The 20841-nt window shown below is 41.3% G+C and overlaps 1 protein-coding gene across 2 annotated transcripts in view; it reads left to right on the forward strand.

Annotated features, from left to right (window-relative positions):
* The first annotated feature begins 284 nt into the window (after positions 1–284).
* Positions 285–20841, forward strand: part of LOC106600542 (zinc finger protein 704) — a 98443-nt gene continuing 77886 nt past the window's right edge. The window contains exons 1-2 of one of the 2 annotated variants that reach the window (XM_014191968.3): positions 285–776; positions 5820–6052. In XM_014191968.3, the coding sequence (XP_014047443.1) occupies positions 480–776; positions 5820–6052 (530 nt within the window). In that variant the 5' untranslated portion in view covers positions 285–479. The remainder of the gene's footprint in view (positions 777–5819; positions 6053–20841) is intronic. The other variant, XM_014191969.3, reaches the window with a different exon arrangement.

Here is a 20841-nt window from a genome sequence, read left to right on the forward strand (position 1 = left end):
AATAGGCTGATACACTTGATCTCCACAGACATAAGGCTACTGTTTCGACTTCAACCAAGTCTCGGCCTACTTGTTGTTTTCATTTCTCCCTTTTCCAACGGCCGGCCGGCAAAGGGCAAGCTGGAGCGACACACCCCCACAATCTTCTCTGACAAAAAGTGACACAGTCCAAACTAGCCAATGGGCAGCTAGCTTCCGATGGCTGCGTGCGGAAGCGGAGTGTTTGTGTATTCTGAGGACCAATATGAGTGAACTGAAGGAGGTACCCTGTGAATCTCACTAGGCTGCACCAGTGGGCTGCACACGCAGGGGACTGGAGGCGTGGCATTTTGTTTTACTGAAAAACTAAACAATCTTTAACTATACCCTAGAACAGCCGTAACAGACGGAGATCCATTCCAGACAATCATGATAAATGTCTTTTATTACAGATATCTGCACGAAAATCTATAGAAAGCGGGTCATCTTTCTCTCGTCCAATGATGAATTCTAAACGTCTGCTTGACATGTCTGCTGTTGGAATACGGGTCGGGGGCGCTTCGAAACAAGCCGGTATTGATCAGCATGCAGAGGGTTCCAAAGGACGCAAAATGACTGTCGCCTCCACTGCGGACAGCGGTGTCATTCTGGCGTGCAAGAATGGTCCCGCAACAGGAGCAGTTTTCTACAAATTCGTGTTGGATGATGGATCTTTAAGAGAATGTACAAGACAGGACACCGTCCTCAATGTGAATGACCTGTCATCAGGGAGAGAAAAATACCACCTCCTGAATAAAGTAGGTTATATTACACGGTCAAAACCATTGCATGCTGGACGTAATATTTTTTGGTCTAACAGTGAGTTGGTTAGTTATTCATTCCACCCTATTAAATTATTCACATTAAGTTACATTGTTGCCGAAAAGCCTACTTTTGCATTCACCCGTAATACAGAACCAGTCCGCTCTGACTTTTCTGTAGCCTCTTCGCTCCGGAAGACCTGTAGCCCACACATTGTGCGCCCAGTAAGGTTACGGGTCTCCCGGAGCGAAGAGGCTAACTTTGCTGACGACGTGAATCGGTTATGTTTTCAAGTGAAAATATAGGTCAGGCATGCGACTAACCCAAGTTTGTTAGCCTATTAATTACAACTAGTAGGCTATATATGACGAATGTAATTTGTTAAGATGGCGGCCCATTGCATGTTCAAAGTTTAAATGTCCAGATCAGTCAAAATCATGTTTTCATGAAATTGGGTCATATGGATGAAACCATATCAAAGTAGGACTACCAAAGTATGAACATATCTGTTGCTTCTACATTCATAAACTTTGATCATAAATTTACTGGTCCCCTCCCCATGTCAAACACTTATTCAGGAGGTGGGATGGGGGCCGGATTATTAAAAAGCCTAATTTACAAAAAGCCACATTTGTATACACCGATGGTAATGTTTATTATCTTACCTAATTCAAATAAATTCTGCCTTTTAACCAACAAACCAGAAGGTGTGTTTGCAGAGGGGCGTGGTTTACATAGCTAGGTAGCTAGTCTACTGGTGCCAAAATTTGACTGCAGCATGTCAACAAATATAATAAGAGCTTTCACCTACTGTCTAAGACACTTAACCCCTTTCATCTGTGTCTGGTGTTCCCTAGTAATGGCTAACAAGGTCTTCAGCCAGCATGGAACAAAAGCGGGGGAAGGGTTGCCCAAAACTGCTACACGAGACATGCCAAATGGAACGTTTTGATATCGTTGATATGCATGCTATATGAATGTTGTCTCTTTCCATGACATAGACTGACCAGGGTGAAAGCTATGATCCCTTTTTTGATGTCACTTGTTAAATCCACTTCAATCAGTGTAGGTGAAGGGGAGCAGACAGGTTAAAGAAAGATTTGTAAGCCTTGAGGCAATTGAGACATGGATTGTATATGTGTGCCATTCAGAGGGTGAATGGGCAGACATAACATTTAAGTGCCTTTGAACGGGGTATGGTAGTAGGTGCCAGACACACCGGTTTGTGTCAAGAATTGCAACACAGCTGGGTTTTTCACCCTCAACAGCTTCCCGTGTGAATCAAGAATGGTCCACCACCCAAAGGACATCCAGCCAACTTGACACAAATCAAATCAAATTAAATTTATTTATATAGCCCTTTGTGCATCAGCTGATATCTCAAAGTGCTGTACAGAAACCCAGCCTAAAACCCCAAACAGCAAGCAATGCATGTGAAAGAAGCACGGTGGCTAGGAAAAACTCCCTAGGAAAAACTCCCTAGAAAGGCCAAAAACCTAGGAAGAAACCTAGAGAGGAACCAGGCTATGAGGGGTGGCCAGTCCTCTTCTGGCTGTGCAGGGTGGATATAATAACAGAACATGGTCAAGATGTTAAAATGTTCATAAATGACCAGCATGGTCAAATAATAATAATCAAGCACGTCCGGTGAACAGGTCAGGGTTCCATAGCCGCAGGCAGAACAGTTGAGACTGGAGCAGCAGCACGGCCAGGTGGACTGGGGACAGCAAGGAGTCATCATACCAGGTAGTCCTGAGGCATGGTCCTAGGGCTCAGGTCCTCCGAGAGAAAGAGAGAATTAGAGAGAGCATATTTAAATTCACACAGGACACCGGATAAGACAAGAGAAATACTCCAGATGTAACAGACTGACCCTAGCCCCCCGACACATAAACTACTGCAGCATAAATACTGGAGGCTGAGACACAACTGTGGGAAGCATTGGAGTCAACATGGGGCAGCATCCCTGTGGAACGCTTTCGACACCTTGTAGAGTCCATGCCCCGACGAACTGAGGCTGTTTTGAGGACAGAAGGGGGTGCAGAAACTGCTTCACCATTTGCTGATTGCTAAAATTATATAATAGTTTGCCTAATTTCAGTTTGTGACAAAACAAGCGAGTATAGTGCAGGGAATCATTGTACCATCTAAACCGCTGTGACATGTATTTCCATAACCAAAAATATTGTATTTTCAGCTGTTTGAAGCTGGTGTACAAAACCGAAAGTAAAAGATGCAAAAACTTAACTTGAGAGCGGGAAGAATAGAAATAGTGGACATAGAACAGATATACGGCTAAGGCTTGCTTTCAATGCAAATGACAGATCTATAAAACGCATTTCTATATGGATTTGGTCGGGTCGCCCAAAAAGTATGTTGATTTTGGCCGTCTACACCAGACGCGATCAGGACACGCAGGTTGACTGGCCAAACAAACTCTGAACCAACTGTATTAATTTGGGGACAGGTCAAAACACACAAAAGATTCATGAACATTTAGCTAGCTAGCTTGCTGTTGCTAGCAAATTTTTCCTGGGATATAAACTTTGGGTTGTTATTTTACCTGAAATGTAAAAGGTCCTTTTTTTTCTGGATCTTTGTAGAATCTCGACTCATTTTGAGTCCCACAAAATCATGTGTTCTCTACTCCAACAATTAATCCACAGATACAAGGGGAAACCTAGTTTGTTTCTAGTAATCTCTCCTTGTTCAGTCTTCTTCTGTGGATTTTATATGGCCGTCCCTTTTTTGCCTTCAGGTTTACTATTTTTCAAAAAAGGAATCTATGGCATTATTTAGAATGCTTAAGACAAAAGTTTATACTATACTAAATATTTGAAGAACAGTGCAGAAAGTGTGCTTTGCATAAAACTATTTGCTCCCTGCCCACACAGTCTTTACTGAACAAAAATATCAACGCCACATGCAACAATTTCAAAGATTTTACTTAGTTACAGTTCATATAAGGAAATCAATCAATTCAAATAAATTCATTAGGCCCTAATCAATGGATTTCATATGACTGAGAATACAGATATGCATCTGTTGGTCAAAGACACCTTAAAAAGAGGTAGGGTCGTGGATCAGAAAACCAGTCAGTATCTGGTGTGACCACCATTTGCTTTATGCAGCCCGACACATGTCCTTCGCATAAAGTTGATCAGGCTGTTGATTGTGGCCTGTGGAATGTTGTCCCACACCTCTTCAATGGCTGTGCGAAGTTGCTGGATGTTGGCGGGAACTGGAACACGCTGTCGTACACGTCGATCCAGAGCATCCCACACATGCTCAATGGGTGACATCTTTGGTGAGTATGCAGGCCATGGAAGAACTGGGACATTTTCAGCTTCCAGGAATTGTGTACAGATCTTTGCGACATGGGGCCTTGCATTATCATGTTGAAACATGAGGTGATTACGGCAGATGAATGGCACGACAATGGGCCTCAGGATCTCTTCACGGTATTTCTGTGTATTCAAATTGCCATCGATAAAATTAAATTGTGTTCATTGTCCGTAGCTTTTGCCTGCCCATACCATAACCCCACCGCCACCATGGGGCACTCTGTTCACAACGTTGACATCAGCAAACCGCTCGCCCACACGACGCCATACACGGGTTTTGCGGTTGTGAGGCAGATGGGACGTACTGTCAAATTCTCAAAAATGACGTTGGAGGCGGCTTATGTTAGAGAAATTAACATTAAATTATCTGGCAACAACTCTGGTGGACATTCCTGCAGTCAGCATGACAATTGCGCGCTTCCGCAAAACTTGTGGCATTGTGTTGTGTGACAAAACTGCACATTTTAGAGTGGCCTTTTATTGTCCCCAGCACAAGGTGCACCTGTGTAATGATCATGCTGTTTAATCAGCTTTTTGATGCCACACCTGTCAGGTGGATGGATTATCTTGGCAAATAAGAAGTGCTCACTAACAGGGATGAAAATAAATTTGTGCACAAAATTTGAGAGACATATGTTTTTGGTGCGTATGGAACATTTCTGGGATCTTTTATTTCAGCTCATGAAACATGGGATCAACATGTTTTGTTCAGTTTAGTCTGTTTTTTCAGACTTCCTGGTAGTTTGACATGAGAGAGAAATTAATTATTGTTTTTTTTCTCCATTTTTATCAGGATACATTTTTTGGGTGATGTTTTAGACACACTAGAGGCTACTTTACATGGGAATCAGAATGACTGTTCAGAAAAAACAGACCAAAATGCTCAACCGTTTAAGACTTGGTGCCACTCCAATACATTTTTTTTTATCTTGGGGCACTATAACCACATAGGAGTTAAGTTGGTACAGCATTCTCACTCACGGGTGCAACAAAATATAGCCTCTTTCAAGGCATGCCTCAAAATATGTTAATGTGAGAGAAACAACAATACCATGCACCCACTAGTGGTCAAAAGGTTTTTGGCGATCCAAAGATACGGTACTGTCCTGGGCACACATTACACCGGCTTTAAGGTCTCTGCACTGGCTGCCTTTGAGTTTTATAATTAATTTAAAGATTATTCTATTGGGTTTTATATCAATCCATGATTGTTCACCCCAATACATGTCAGGCATGCTTTTAAGTTATGTACCCAGTAGGTCCCTCAGGTCCTCTGGCCTTTTAACTATCCCAAAGCCGAGGACCAAGAGGCATGGAGAGGTAGCCTTTAGTTACTATGCCCCCAGCCTCTGGAATATCCTGCTAGAGAACCTGAGGGCGACCAAAACTGTGAACATATTTAAAGAAGATCTTAAAACACACCTTTTTGACTTTGCTTTTCAGTCGTTCAGATTCAGTCACACACCTTCTATATTTCCTTACACACAAAATCTCCAACACATGTCCCCTTCCCAACAATGTAGCCAAACACAACTGTTAAATGGTGCCTAAAACTATCATGTGGACTATGTAATTAACCTTATATTATCTATTTTTACTAGAAGCCTTGGAAGCAAAAAGCACTAACATATCAGTTCTGAGACTCCAACATTTAGATCATTTCTCTGTGTGTGTGTATTGTTCTTCATCCTTCAGGCAGGTTGTGGTGGGGAGGCAGATGAACGAAACAGTGGTCTGACTGGGATCCTTACTAACGGCAGTCCCACACACTGCCTGATCCGGAAAGGGCAGAAGGCGGACAGACACATGCACTCAGAGGCAAGGACCCCACTGGTGCCCAGCGGTTGCCAGGCAACAAATGGACAGCATGTTCCACCTGAGGAGAGATACCCTCATCCCTCCTCCCAAATACCTGTCCCCCGACGCAGGTAGGGACCACATGGCTAATAACAGTTATTACCTAGTAAGGCATGGATAACGTTATGGTTATTACCTGTAGCATGGTTGCTGCCTTACCCATAGTTGGCTCTATACCATTCCAGGTCCAGATGATACAGTCATTGAATGGGGCATAGAATTTCAGAAAGTTAAAATAGCTCCAAGAATTGGCATAGAATTTCAAAAAGTGAAAACACAATTGGGTGTTTTCACCTCAAATCCCAAAACAAATCCCAAAACAGTCCTGAATAAACCAGAGTTTAAATGGAATTGACTCTAACCTTGTAGTGGTTCAAGCTATCCTATGGTTTGGGTATAAATGTTGTGGGGGAGGCTTGGTCAGATGACCGCTGTTGGATTCTTAGAATGCTTTTGAGTGTTCCAGAATCAGAATAGTTCTGGAATATTCTCAAGACTTTAGAAAATACTTCAGACTGTCAAAGTTCTATAATAAGATTGCCCAATCATGTGAGTGAAAATGGGATATATGATTGTCATGTTGCTGTTGACTGATAAACCTAAACCAATACTGTTCTTACTGTGATTGTGCACCGCTAGCCAATGAACCAATTGCAAGATTAGTCAATGCACAAATCAATGCACAAGATGTCAATGGCTTGTGTCACTGCCTTACACACCATGGCTAACCACACAAATGTTATATTTTTTTACCTTAACATTGAGATTCAAGTATCTCACACATTTTAACGCTACAGAAGAATACCCATGTTCCACATTGTTGAGCGTATGATCTTTCATACTAGATGACATTGTGTTGAAGCATCTGTCATGGATTGGACATGCAATGCTGTGGAATTATCGAATCCCTAAAATCCCCACCCCCTTCTAATCTGAAAAATTATTATTATGTCCAGGCGAGATTGACTCCTGCGACTTAATCCATGTCTCATATTCAGATGAAAGTGTTAACGCTTTCCCTTTTCTTTCTATAATCTCTCTGTGTCTATCCAGACTCAGTGTCAGTAAGCGTGTGTCTGTGTTTGTTTATATGTTATTCTGTCAGTAGTTTGTACTGTTGTGTGTGACTCAGTGGCTAGCAGAGCGAGAGAAGCTCAAGGCTGTTTTCCCTGTGAATCACACACACACACACACGCGCACACTGGTGTGTTGTGCAGGACACTCTCTCTGATAGGGATCGACTGAAGAAGCACACACACACAGCGGTCCAGACACAGGCAGCAGTCAGAGGGAGAGAGAGCTGTGTCTGTCGAGGGACATGGCCAGCCAGCGCTCTAATAAATAACACTGTTACATAACAGACAAGAGGTCTGGGAACGGCTGCAGGCAGACGCTAGTTAAGCCTTTTTATTCACAGTTTTTTACAACCATTGATAGGTTGGAACAACTGTGTCTGTGTGAGGGGGAACTCTGTATCTCTGTGAGGGGGGAACTCTGTATCTCTGTGAGGGGGGACCTCTGTGTCTGTGTGAGGGGGGACCTCTGTGTCTGTGTGAGGGGGGACCTCTGTGTCTGTGTGAGGGGGGAACTCTGTGTCTGTATGTCTCTGTGTGCGAGGGGGAGCAGTTGCAATGTGGTTATACATTAACAAAATTCCCTGCGGTAGTAGAGAGTTGCAATGAGGTCTTGATAAAATCCAATATGGTGGATCAATGGAGAACGATGACCTGATGAGTGTGTTGTTGGTTTAAAATCACTGTTCTCTTATATCAGGATCATGTGAAGTTCATGTGCAGGAAATCATGTGTGATGAAAGTGTCCTCCCGGGGAGCATGCAGCACGATTGAGCATGCTTGCTTTCCAAAGTACTGACAGTTGCTGTGTGTGCGTTTTCTGTGTGTGTGTCACTGGGTGAGTAAGTATGTGGGTGAGAAATGAATTTGAGTGTGTGTGTGTGTGTGTGTGTGTGCGCAGCACGCATGTGTTTGCGAGAGCCAGCCAACACAACAGCTGCCATCCTCACCTTTCACCTCTGACTTGAAATTACTTTTTTCCCTCAGTCTGGGTTGACGACTACCTTACTACCCTGCTCTATCCTTCAGCACATTAAACACACTGGCCAGGGCTGCTAACAGAGTTTGAATAATGTTACATTACATAGGCCTAATGATTTGGTCATATTTGTAGAGGCCCTTGTGGCTACATTAAAGGTTTAGATTATCTCCTTGTCTCACCCTGCTCACATTCAAATGGGTCTGCTCTATGTTGCCCCCTGTAAACATGGGACAGTTTCTCTTAGCAGGAGCATAAGGATCAGTTACAGTCAAATAGATTCTATAATTCCATAATTTATCTGGTAGTTTGTATGGCTTTGTCTGTATTCATTCCGTGATGAAAAGGTTCAAATAAGCACAGAAAATAAATAGTGGGACAGTCCACTAGTGTCCATCTGTCCCACAGTTTAATGCTACTGTCAGTTGTATAGTTTTATGGTCTGACGATAGACAGTTTCTTGTTGTAGGCTACTTCTTCACAGTGTAATCGAGCATTTGCCTTGTTTCACCTCTCAGCTGTCACACGTGTGTGTGTGTGTGTGTGTGTGTGTGTGTGTGTGTGTGTGTGTGTGTGTGTGTGTGTGTGTGTGTGTGTGTGTGTGTGTGTGTGTGTGTGTGTGTGTGTGTGTGTGTGTGTGTGTGTGTGTGTGTGTGTGTGTGTGTGTGTGTGTGTGTGTTTGTTTGTTTCACCATTCACACCCTAGCCAGGCACTCTTTAAGAGGCAGTGTTTTATAAAGTTGAGCAATGTGTTCTGTTCAGGGCTTTATCACTGTGTTACTGTTTGTCCTGCAGACAAGCCCAGACAAGCTTCTCTGCACCTAAAAGAGGAGGGACTTGGGTTGGGGCAGCTTTTTGGTAGCCTGAGTACCAGTCTCTTTAGCTAATCCACTCCCTGTACTTCATGTCATGTGACTAAGAGACTTGCCTTTCTGCTATCTTCAAATTCGTTATCAATAAAACGTCACAATATGATGCAGGGAGTTCGATTTGGCAGCTTCTCTGCTAAAACCATTGACAACTGCTGTTTTCAAGGGATTGTTAAATACAATTTTATATCACCTCTTGAAGAGCATTGTCAGAACTACACATGTCCGATTATTCCACATTTAGCTCTATCGTCAGAGTTATAGAGCAAGTAACTGCATGTTTTTCATGATCAGTAAACCTCAATTAAGCATACATGTTTAAATATGTGAGGGTAGCCTATTTATTTTGCATGTGAGCAAACAACATGTCATTTAGCTTGCTTCATCAGAGATTAGGCTTTTGGAAAGAGCTTGACATTGGCAAGTCCTCTTGGTGGTAAAGTTGTCAGTCGGACTACTGTCATCACTATAGATTGCAAGCAAATCAAACAATATTTGGATATAGCCACCTAGTTTATCTAGTTAGTTTGTTAACTAGCCATATTGACGTGATCTGTTATTAGCTAGCTGGCCACATCAAATTGGCTAATAAATCAATGTAGCCTATCATGTCTGGCAGCAGCAATTGTGATTAAACACTCTTAAAACCAATGAAGAAGAGATATATATATATATATCTTAAAACCAATGTTGAAAAAGGGATAATATTAGCTAACTTTGCTAGGTTGGCCTATGTTGTTTGGAGAAAAAAGTTCATTAGGTCTACCTACCACTGTTTAGCCAAGTTTCTACGATCAGCTAGCAAAGTAAACATTATCAGCTAACAGTACATCGCCAAATGCACCTTTCTGCTGCTTGACAGTCAGACCCCACAAAGGATGGGAAATTAACCAAAATCGCTCATACTTGTCAGGTATTGTTATTTTATATCAGTCAATTAATGGTGGCCAATATTGAGAGATATCATGAGGCTACCCTGACGTATCGCAACATTCAAAGGGCACTGGCACATCTGAGCTATCTTTGCTGCAGGTGCATTGTAACAATTGAATAACATGAGAGAGAAATGAAGAAACCAGTGTGCGGGTTTCTACTTTTTACCCTCACGTATCTGAAATGACATGATCAACTGATGTTTACTGGTCATGAAAAGCATGCGGTTACTTGTTCTAGCCTTTGATGATGATAGAGCTAAATGTGCGCAATTGTTTTGCATGGAATATTTGGACATTTGTAGTTCTGACTATGCTCTTCAAGATGTGATGATATTACAACCAAATAGTTAACATTTATTTAACAATCCCTTGAAAACGACACCCAGTTGTCAATGGTTTTAGCGGACCTGTGAGTCTCCTTGCCCCCCCCCCCCAGCAGAAAAATCGAACACTCTACATTTTATTGATAATTACCTACATGAACATTGAATCATTATTGACCTTGAGAAAAACAGAGGATCAGATTCTTATTCGATCACCCTAACAGCTATCCTCAAATCACAATGATTATGCAAATATTGGAACTTTTTTTCTCCACAGAACACATTGGTATCTGCTTGCTAAGCAACCATTTTTTGTTTGTCCAGACATTATCAGTCTGTCTGAAGTTGCTAGCTCATGTCTACATTTTCAAACTAAATACATACTGCAATTTCAACCACAGAACAGTTCGTTTTGATTTAAAGCCTCGAGAATACAACAACTTGCCTAGCTAACAGCTAAATGTTTGTTTTTGACTTTGTTACAAATTCTAATTCTATTTTCGATGCGCCGCATGTTTTCCTGGAAAACATTAATGTTATCTCCAACAACCAATGAGCAACTCTGCCGTAAATCCAGCATTTATGGAACGTTGAGATTACCGAAATGCCAGTCTCTTTGCCAATGACAAGGTACTCAGTCTAGTTTTTTGGCTGGTTTGTTGTGAAATGCTTTCTTTTCTTATCTCTGCTCCTGCAGGTTTTGGCTCTGAGGTAGTTGTTTAAGTGTATGGAATACTGCCCAAGCCTGCTTGTACAAGGCCAATGCGACCTAATTTCTCTATGTCAACGCTGTGAGAGATTGCCACTCCATGATAGGCTGACTGACCTAGCTTTAGCTCAGCCAGCTAACATAGGTCAGCAGCACTGTGTTTAGGGAAGCAGGATGAAGCATAGGCTACTCCATGCATACGCACGCACGTATGTACAGTGCATTCAGAAAGTATTCAGACCCCTTCACTTTTTCTACATTTTGTGATTACAGCCTCAAATCTTCTTGGGTATGACGCTACAAGCTTGGCACACCTGTATTTGGGGAGTTTCTCCCATTCTTCTCTGCAGATCCTCTCAAGCTCTGTCAGGTTGGATGGGGAGCGTCGCTGCACAGCTATTTTCAGGACTCTGCAGAGATGTTAGATCGTGTTCAAGTCCAGGCTTTGGCTGGGCCACTCAAGGACATTCAGAGACTTGTCCCAAAGCCACTTCTGCGTTGTCTTCATAGTTTTAATGTCTTCACTATTATTCTACAATGTAGAGAAAAAAAAGAAAAACGCTTGAATGAGTAGGTGTGTCCAGACTTTTGACTCGAACTGTATGTAAATAAGGTATTTCTGTTTTTACATTTTCTAAAATTTCTTAAAACCTGTTTTTGCTTTGCCATTATGTGGTATTACAGTTGAAGTCGGAAATTTACATACACCTTAGCCAAATACATTTAAACCCGATTTTCACAATTCCTGACATTTAATCCTAGTAAATATTCCTAATCTTTGGTCAGTTAGGATCACCACTTTATTTTAAGAATGTGAAATGTCAGAATAATAGTAGAGAATGATTTATTTCAGCTTTTATTTCTTTCATCACATTCCCAGTGGGTCAGAGGTTTACATACACTCAATTAGTATTTGGTAGTATTGCCTTTAACCTCTCTAGGGTCGGAGGGACGAAATCGTCCCACCTACGTAACAGCCAATGGAATCCCGTGGCGCGATATTCAAATACCTTAGAAATGCTATTACTTCAATTTCTCAAACATATGACTATTTTACACCATTTTAAAGACAAGACTCTCGTTAATCTAACCACACTGTCCGATTTCAAAAAGGCTTTACAACGAAAGCAAAACATTAGATTATGTCAGCAGAGTACCCAGCCAGAAATAATCAGACACCCATTTTTCAAGCTAGCATATAATGTCACAAAAACCCAGAAGACAGCTAAATGCAGCACTAACCTTTGATGATCTTCATCAGATGACAACCCTAGGACATTATGTTATACAATACATGCATGATTTGTTCAATCAAGTTCATATTTATATCAAAAACCAGCTTTTTACATTAGCATGTGACGTTCAGAACTAGCATACCCCCTGCAAACTTCCGGGGAATATACTAACAATTTACTAAATTACTCACGATAAACGTTCACAAAAAGCATAACAATTATTTTAAGAATTATAGATACAGAACTCCTCTATGCACTCGATATGTCCGATTTTAAAATAGCTTTTTGGTGAAAGCATATATAAAAAAGCATATTCTAAGTACATAGCCCAGCCATCACGGGCTAGCTATTTAGACACCCGGGCAAGTTTAGCCTTCACCAAAATCAGATTTACTATAACAAAAATGTTCTTACCTTTGTTGTCTTCGTCAGAATGCACTCCCAGGACTTCTACTTCAATAACAAATGTTGGTTTGGTCCCAAATAATCGTTATATCCGAATAGCGGCGTTTTGTTCGTGCGTTCCAGACACTATCCGAAAGGGTAAATAAGGGTCGCGCGCATGGCGCAATTCGTGACAAAAAAAATCTAAATATTCCATTACCGTACTTCGAAGCATGTCAACCGCTGTTTAAAATCCATTTTTATGCCATTTTTCTCGTAAAAAAGCGATAATATTCCGACCGGGAATCTCCTTTTAGGTAAACAGACAAAGGAAAAGAAAGCTTTCGGTCGACGCGGGCACGAGCCTGAGTCTCACAGTACTGTAACCAGCCACTACCCAAACGCGCTACTTTGTTTCAGCCAGAGCCTGCAAAGCCACGATTCAGCATTTTGCCGCCTTCTGAGAGACCATGTGAGCCGTAGAAAGTGTCACGTTATAGCAGAGATCCTTTGTAATTGATAGAGATGGCAAAGAAGTTCAAGAAATGGTCAGACAGAGTACTTCCTGTACAGAATCTTCTCAGGTTTTGACCTGCCATTTGAGTTCTGTTATACTCACAGACACCATTCAAACAGTTTTAAAATCTTTGGAGTGTTTTCTATCCAAAGCCAATAATTATATGCATATTCTAGTTACTGGGCAGGAGTAGTAACCAGATTAAATCGGGTACGTTTTTTATCCAGCCGTGTCAATACTGCCGCCTAGCCCTAACAGGTTAACGATCGTTCCACAGGTGCATGTTCATTAATTGTTTATGGTTCATTGAACAAGCATGGGAAACAGTGTTTAAACTCTTTACAATGAAGATCTGTGAAGTTACTTGGATTTTTACGAATTATCTTTAAAAGACAGGGTCCTGAAAAAGGGACATTTCTTTTTTTTGCTGAGTTTACTCTCCCTAGTAGTAGTTTATCTATTCTATTGGTCAGTTTATCGACAAATAGCCTATTCCAAACAGACACTGGGACAGTTGTGCGAAGAAAGAGCCCAAATTCATACAACCAGTAGACCAAGGCTACATAAAAATTAACTTTCATAAGCAACTATTCTGATGCAAAAATAACTAAGTAAAACATGTATGAACGTGTTAAATTATTATGTGACGTGCTGTCATTTTCAGGTCCTGATTGGTCAACAAGCTTATTTGACGTGTATCTTTTTTGACACGTAAAGACCCAAACGGCATTCCGAATAAAACACCATTGTCAAAAGGGCACCTCACATGCGAGCGGTTTCATGTGACATGAAATTATCCGTTCGAAATTTAGGAAGAGAGGGGTTCTAATAGGCTACTTTGAAGCAGGGTAAGACATGCGTTAACATTCAGGTTTCAAACAATTACAGTTTTTTCTGAATGCTTAAACACTAACAGTGATTCTTGAAGCACTATCTCTGAAACCATCAACACTTGTAGCCAATGCATTTACCAAGTGTACCAAACTGAATGCACATTCTCTGCTTTACACTCAGTTTGTAATTTTATAACACACTTTTTGCAAAACTGTTAAACACAACTCACTGCTTTACACTCAGTTTGCAATTTAATAACACACTTCAAGCAAAACTGTCAACATTGGTCTCTACATTGCTACACTATTTCGCCAATTGCCTTTCCACATTGACACATGTGAAAACACTTAGATAATGAGTTCACTTACAAATCAGAGCTTGAGCACTATAAATAGGCCACAGGTAAACATTTGGCTTGGACAACAATGGAGGTATTTGGAAATGAGAACCTAAGTGCTGTAGTCTTACTGGTACAGTACTTTCCACGCTGCCTCGCTCAAGAAAACATTGCATGTGATGTGGATGAGGTCTTATGGCCAGACCCACAAAGGTGAGATGTAGCCTCATTTTTTTGTCTGTTCTTTTTTATCAAGCACAAATGTTTTTGTTTTCTTCTACTGCGCTTTTGTTGTTTGAGGAGTGTTAGAACATTTTGAGAAAAAAAAAAAATGTTTCCCCCCGTTATTTGTATTGATATTGTGTTTTGTTCGGAATACACATCCATACTTTACATATTTGGATACCTGTGTGCATGTGTGTTTACTACATGTATGACAAAACATGATTGCCCTGCACACAGAAAAAGCAAAAGCCACAAGTGTTTTTCATTTATACTATCCGTGCGTGGTTGTTGCTTCGTGTGCTTATTCAAATGATGGTTTGTGTGTACTGTATTGACGCAATTTTTGTAATTTTTTTAAAGAGTTTTGCAAGAATTGTTTTCTATTGCAAGAGATGTATAATGTTTTGCTGGTTTGGTGTAAGGTTTTGTGGTTAGTGTAGAGTTTTGCAAAAATAGCCTATAGTTTCAAAAGTAGTGCCTAAGCAATCAGACAAAACTGTAAGTATATGTTTTCAAAATGCATAGCCTACTGCCTCCAGCTCATTGCAAAGTGGTGTGTGATGTGCTGATGAAACCTGTCTTCTGATGCGTTTGAGATGCTGCAGCAGGCTCTGTATCTGTATGCTGCACGGGTGTGATAAATAAGATTCATAGCGAATATACTGTAGCCTACACGCGCCAATTCCACAAAATTATGCAAATGAAACTATAGACCGATAAGCATGACCAGTCAAATGTATTTACATCAATGAATCGGCTAAAAGGCATTATTTCACAATATTATTTTTGTTCTTCTTCTCCTGCACAATCAAGGGGATAAATCAAGGGGATTAATTAGTGACCTTAATTAATCAATCAAGTACAAGGGTGTAGCAAAAACCCGCAGACACTCAGCTCTCCGTGGAATGAGTTGGACACGTGTTTTATAGCCTCCTCACCGACACTGTAATGGAAAACTGTAATTTATATGGTCATTTTAGGTATTATCAACATGTTTAACTGCAGCATGCTGTATATTATGGTGCATTGTGGGAAAATTGCTGTATTTCATATGGTACTGTAATTCCACCCCACAGAATACAGAATGCTGTACCTAACTAATGGGTGCATGGTATTGTTGTATCTAGCTCATTAACATATTTTTTGGCGTGCCTTGAAAGAGGCTATATTTGTTGCACCCATGAGTGAGAATGCTGTCCCAATTTAACTCCTATGTGGTTAAAGTACCCCATCAATTTAAAATGTATAGGGGACAGATTAGAACAGGCAGCAAATCTTAAACCTTAAATGTTTTTGCTGTGTCGTTTTGGTTGGTGACAGTTTGGGAGCCTTTGTTAACTACTCTAGATTTGCAAGTGATATAAAGCACGAAATATTTAATAATGTGCTGTAACTAGTAATGTTACGTTCGATACCGGAGCTCTGAGGCATGCATTGAAATTGCTAAGCAGTTTATTTCAAAGCACTGTTCCGGTGCTTATATCGCTTTATCAGAAGGATGTGATGAATGACGTCTGAAGCCTCGTTTTGTCGAACAGACAGCTGATTGGTTTGGTTTGGTTTCGGTAGAAGACAAAAAAGCTACACTGGGCGCACTACGGCGTGTGTGACGTTATCTATAATATTTTCCCTGTTCTAAATTATTTTGACCGGTAGGTGCCACTTGTGTACACTGTCTTGATCAAAGCCTTGAGTAATTAATCTATTTTCAACAAAATTGGCTGGAAATGCTCAAGGCTTCAGGAAGCTTAGTTTCCCTATCACTACCTGTAATGTGTAAACACTTTATCAAGCAGCCAAACTGCTTGCACCAATCCCTTGTAATTAAAGTAAAATATTGTAAAATACAAACCCCTCCTCTCAATAAATGTAATTCATCCATCCATTTATTCATTTGATTACTGTAGCATTGACTTTTTTACAGTATAATATAGTACATTTTACTTTTTTACAGTATAATATAGTACATTTTACCAAAAAAAATTGCAATATGAAATACAGAACTTCGCTCGCCACTGAGCTGCCTGTAAGATACTGTCAAATTCATGGCAACCCCTTTGCAGTGCACAATAATACACTTACATAAGACCTTCTGATCACCACCACCACAGCTCTCTCTCTTTCTCTGTCCTCCCACCCCTTCTCAGACCAGATGCAGCTACTCCTCTTTTCCCTGTTTTGTCTGTCTCTACAGTCTCAGTCTGTCTCATCTTTGTTGTCTTATTTGAAGTTGCTTATAAACATGTTTCAGTTGAAAGTGATTTGAATTATAGTTATGTGAAAAGTTCACAGCAGAAGAAAAAGCAAGGGCAGTAAGAGTTGTTTGGCTGATATAGAAGGATATTTCATGGTTGAAAGCTGCTCCAAACCCTCTTCCCTTTCCATCTCTGTGACCTCTCCCCTTCCCATTAACCCCTCCCCCTCTCTCCAGGTCACAGATCACAGCTGACCGGTTGGAGTGACTCATTTGTTTCACCTTTGCATTTATTTCAATATGCTGCCACAGCACTTTTCACAGTACACACATACACACACACACACACACACACACACACAAATTACCCATCCAGTACCGATGCATGCGTGATCAACTGTCGACCCCGTCCAGCTTGTACAAGCTGCTGTACAAATCAAAGGGCCCAGGACTGAGTTTGGTAAACCCTGCTATAAGGGAACATAGTGAAGCTGTCACAGTTAATTTAACATAGATGTCAATATTTATCTTATTTTCTCCCCACTGTTGTTAGGCAACATGTGCTGAGGTATTTATAACCCCAGCTGAATCAGGCTCAACTTTCCACATTCAACATGTATGGTTTCCTAGTCTATTTCAAAGATGTCACTCAAACTATTCTTGACATAGTGAGAGGGGGGCATTAAATGTGTACTTTAGCTTGTTATACATCCTACACTGTGTTTACTCAGCCATTACCTTGGCTTCTGTGGAGAGGGGGGGGGGGGGTCATTTTGAACATTAGTGGGTTAACTCCTGCACTTCTGCCAAGATAATATGGAGCTTTCTGGCAGAAGGACAGTCACAACGTTGCAGTGGAAAGGTCAGCTCTGTTGGTGTGTTCTAGAACCAACACACCAGAGCAAACCACAAGGACCTGAGTGAGGGTGTCTGTCAGTGCAGAGAGAGAGGACTGAGTTGTCCTATGAAAGCCCTGTCATCCTCTCACTAGTCTGCATGCATACTAGGGCTAGGAATTGCCAGGGACCTCATGATAGGATATTATCACCATACTTAGGTGATGATACGATATGTATTGTGATTCTCACAGTAGCCTAGTGGGCCAGTAACCAAAAGGTCACTGGTTTGAATCTCAGAGCCAACTATGTGAAACATCTGTCGATGTGCCCTTGAGCAAGGCACTTAACCCAAACTGCTCCTGTAAGTTGATCTGGATAAGACCGTCTGCTAAATGACTAACATGTACAGTATATGTATTGCGATTTGATGTTCCAAACATGTTGCTCACTACATGTCTTCTGCAGAGAGCAGGAGAAAACAAGTGTTGATCAGTCAGGGAAATAAAAGTGCTGAAAACATGTTGGTTCACTACTTAAAAAGAAGATTTTAAGATATTTTTTACAAATTGATACTCAAATATCAAACAATATTGTCAAATATCGATATCATTTTGTTAAAAAATAATATTGCGATATGTTGGTGAATTCCCCCCCCCCCCCCCCCCCATCACTAATGATACCACCATGGCAATACTTGAACATGAAAATGCCCCATGGTGGATGATCTAGATACATCTCATTGAAGCTGATAGTGTACGTGCATGCATATGCTTGTGCTGTGTAGGCGTGTCTTACCTAATTCCTCCGACTGCTTACCAATCCACCCCCACATCTTAATCATTATTTCTCTTCCACTACCTTTTTTTTAAGAGCAGCTACCCCCTCTATCTACTGTCAACAGCAGGGAGGAAGAAAACCACCAAACATTTCTGTCTACATTTTACAGAATCCTCCCACCGGAAAAGCTTTTTTCACCATTGGGCTTTTATTCTGTCTACTTTTCAACCGGTTGGTTTAGGTCTGTTCTGAATGTACAATAAACAATAGGAGCCAGTCACTCTAGCCCACCACATACTGCCCCTGAGGCCTGGCTAGTTAGTGGTTAAGGAAAAGGCATCCATCTAAAAACACTGTAGCTGGAAAAAAGTATATCCAGGTTTGCCCGCTGTTCACGTGTTCACTTTTTTCTGCTCTCCAAAAAGTATTTGGTAACACTTCACTTGGAACAACTTCTCATGAAGTGTTATATTGCCTTATAAATGTAAGCGGTCTGTGTGTGTGTGTGTGTTGCATTGCATTGCATTGCATTGCATTGCATTTGTGTGTGCACATCGCTGTGTGTGTGTGAATTATTGTGCGCACATCATAGAGATATACAGTACCAGTCAAAAGTTTGGACACACCTACTCATTCCAGGGTTTTTCTTTATTTTACATTGTAGAATAATAGTGAAGACATCAAAACTATGAAATGTAGTAACCAAAAAAGTGTTAAACAAATCAAAATATATTTGAGATTCTTCAAAGTAGCCACCCTTTGCCTTAATGACAGCTTTGCACACTCTTGGCATCCTCTCAACCAGCTTCATGAGGTAGTCACCTGGAATGCATTCAAATTAACAGGTTTTCCTTGTTAAAAGTTTGGAATTTCTTTCCTTTTTAATGTGTTTGAGCCAATCAGTTGTGTTGTGACAAGGTGTGGGGGTATACAGAAGATAGTCCTATTTGGTAAAAGACCAAGTCCATATTATGGCAAGAACAGCTCAAATAAGCAAAGAGAAATGACAGTTCATCATTACTTTAAGACATGAAGGTCAGTCAATCTGGAAAATGTCAAGAACTTTGAAAGTTTCTGCAAGTGCTTGCTCTCATGATGACCGCCACAGGAAAGGAAGACCCACAGTTACCTCAGATTGCAGCCCAAATAAATACTTCACGGAGTTCAAGTAGCAGACACATATCAACTATTCAGAGGAGACTGCGTGAATTAGGCCTTCATGGTCGAATTGAGGCAAAGAAACCACTACTGAAGGACACCGATAAGAAGAGACTTGCTTGGGCAAAGAAACACAAGCAATGGACATTAGACCGGTGGATATCTGTCCTTTGGTCTGATGAGTCCAAATTTGAGATTTTTGGTTCCAATCGCCGTGTCTATGAGATGCAGAGTAGGTGAGCGGATGATCTCCGCATGTGTGGTTCCCACCGTGAAGCACTGAGGAGGAGGTATGATGGTGTGGGGGTGCTTTGCTGGTACGCCATCCCATCTGGTTTGCGCTTAGTGGGATTTTGTTTTTCAACCTCCAGGCTGTGTAAGGGCTATTTGACCAAGAAGGAGAGTGATGGAGTGCTGCATCAGGTGACCTGGAATCCACAATCGCCCTACCTCAACCCAATTGAGATGGTTTGGGATGAGTCAGACCGCAGAGTGAAGGAAAAGCAGCCAACAAGTGCTCAGCATATGTGGGAACTCCTTCAAGACTGTTGGAAAAGCATTCCAGGTGAAGCTGGTTGAGAGAATGCCAAGAGTGTGCAAAGCTTTCATCAAGGCAAAGGGTAGCTACTTTGAAGAATCTAAAATAATTTTGATTTAATATAGAAAATAGTAGAAATAAAGAAAAACCCTTGAATGAGTAAGTGTGTCCAAACATTCGACTGGTACTGTATGTCTACAATGATGTTTCTATGGTGCACGTGCATTGGCATTTCTGAAACCTTGATGTGACTGTGGAGAGGGCTGTGCTGCTAAATGCATATAGGGGAAACGCTGGTTGTTAGCTCAAGCTGTTAGCTCTCTGATTCTCACTTTCTCGCTCTCTGTGTTATGTTCTCAAATGTGTATAACTATGTCATATTAATGTCTCTTAAGTACTTTTATTCTCTTTATCAATGTTTTTTTCTTTCTTCATTGTAGTTGTCTCTCTCTTTGTGAGTGAGAGTGCTGACTGCCGAGGGTTCACAGTGCTCTACTGACGCCCTGTTAGTTGGATTTCTTTCAGCTGTTTCGCTTCACATGTTTTCATCACTATTTATTGCAGCTGCATGTTTACACTATGGGGCTCTACGCTGGAGCCTCTTAAGAGTTCCTACTAATACACACACACTTGCATGCTCTGTCACACATGTACGCATGCACACACACGCCACACACACACACACACACACACACACACACACACACACACACACACACACACACTGGCTCATGCCCCGGTAGGCTGTTTGTTGTTGAGAGAGAGATCCCTCAACAACCCTAAGGCGTGTGGGCGATGGGCCATGCCTGCACTCACCACAAAAGTGGCTGCCATCCCTCTTTTGCTTGCTGTTTCTCTCTCTTTTATCTCTAACTCACTCTCCCTTTCTGTTCTCCCCCACCCTCTAGCTTTCCTTTTGAGTTTTCTCCCTCTC

The sequence above is a fragment of the Salmo salar genome, chromosome 03 (assembly GCF_965601325.2).
Source record: "Salmo salar chromosome 03, fSalSal1, whole genome shotgun sequence".
Lineage (NCBI taxonomy): Eukaryota > Metazoa > Chordata > Actinopteri > Salmoniformes > Salmonidae > Salmo > Salmo salar.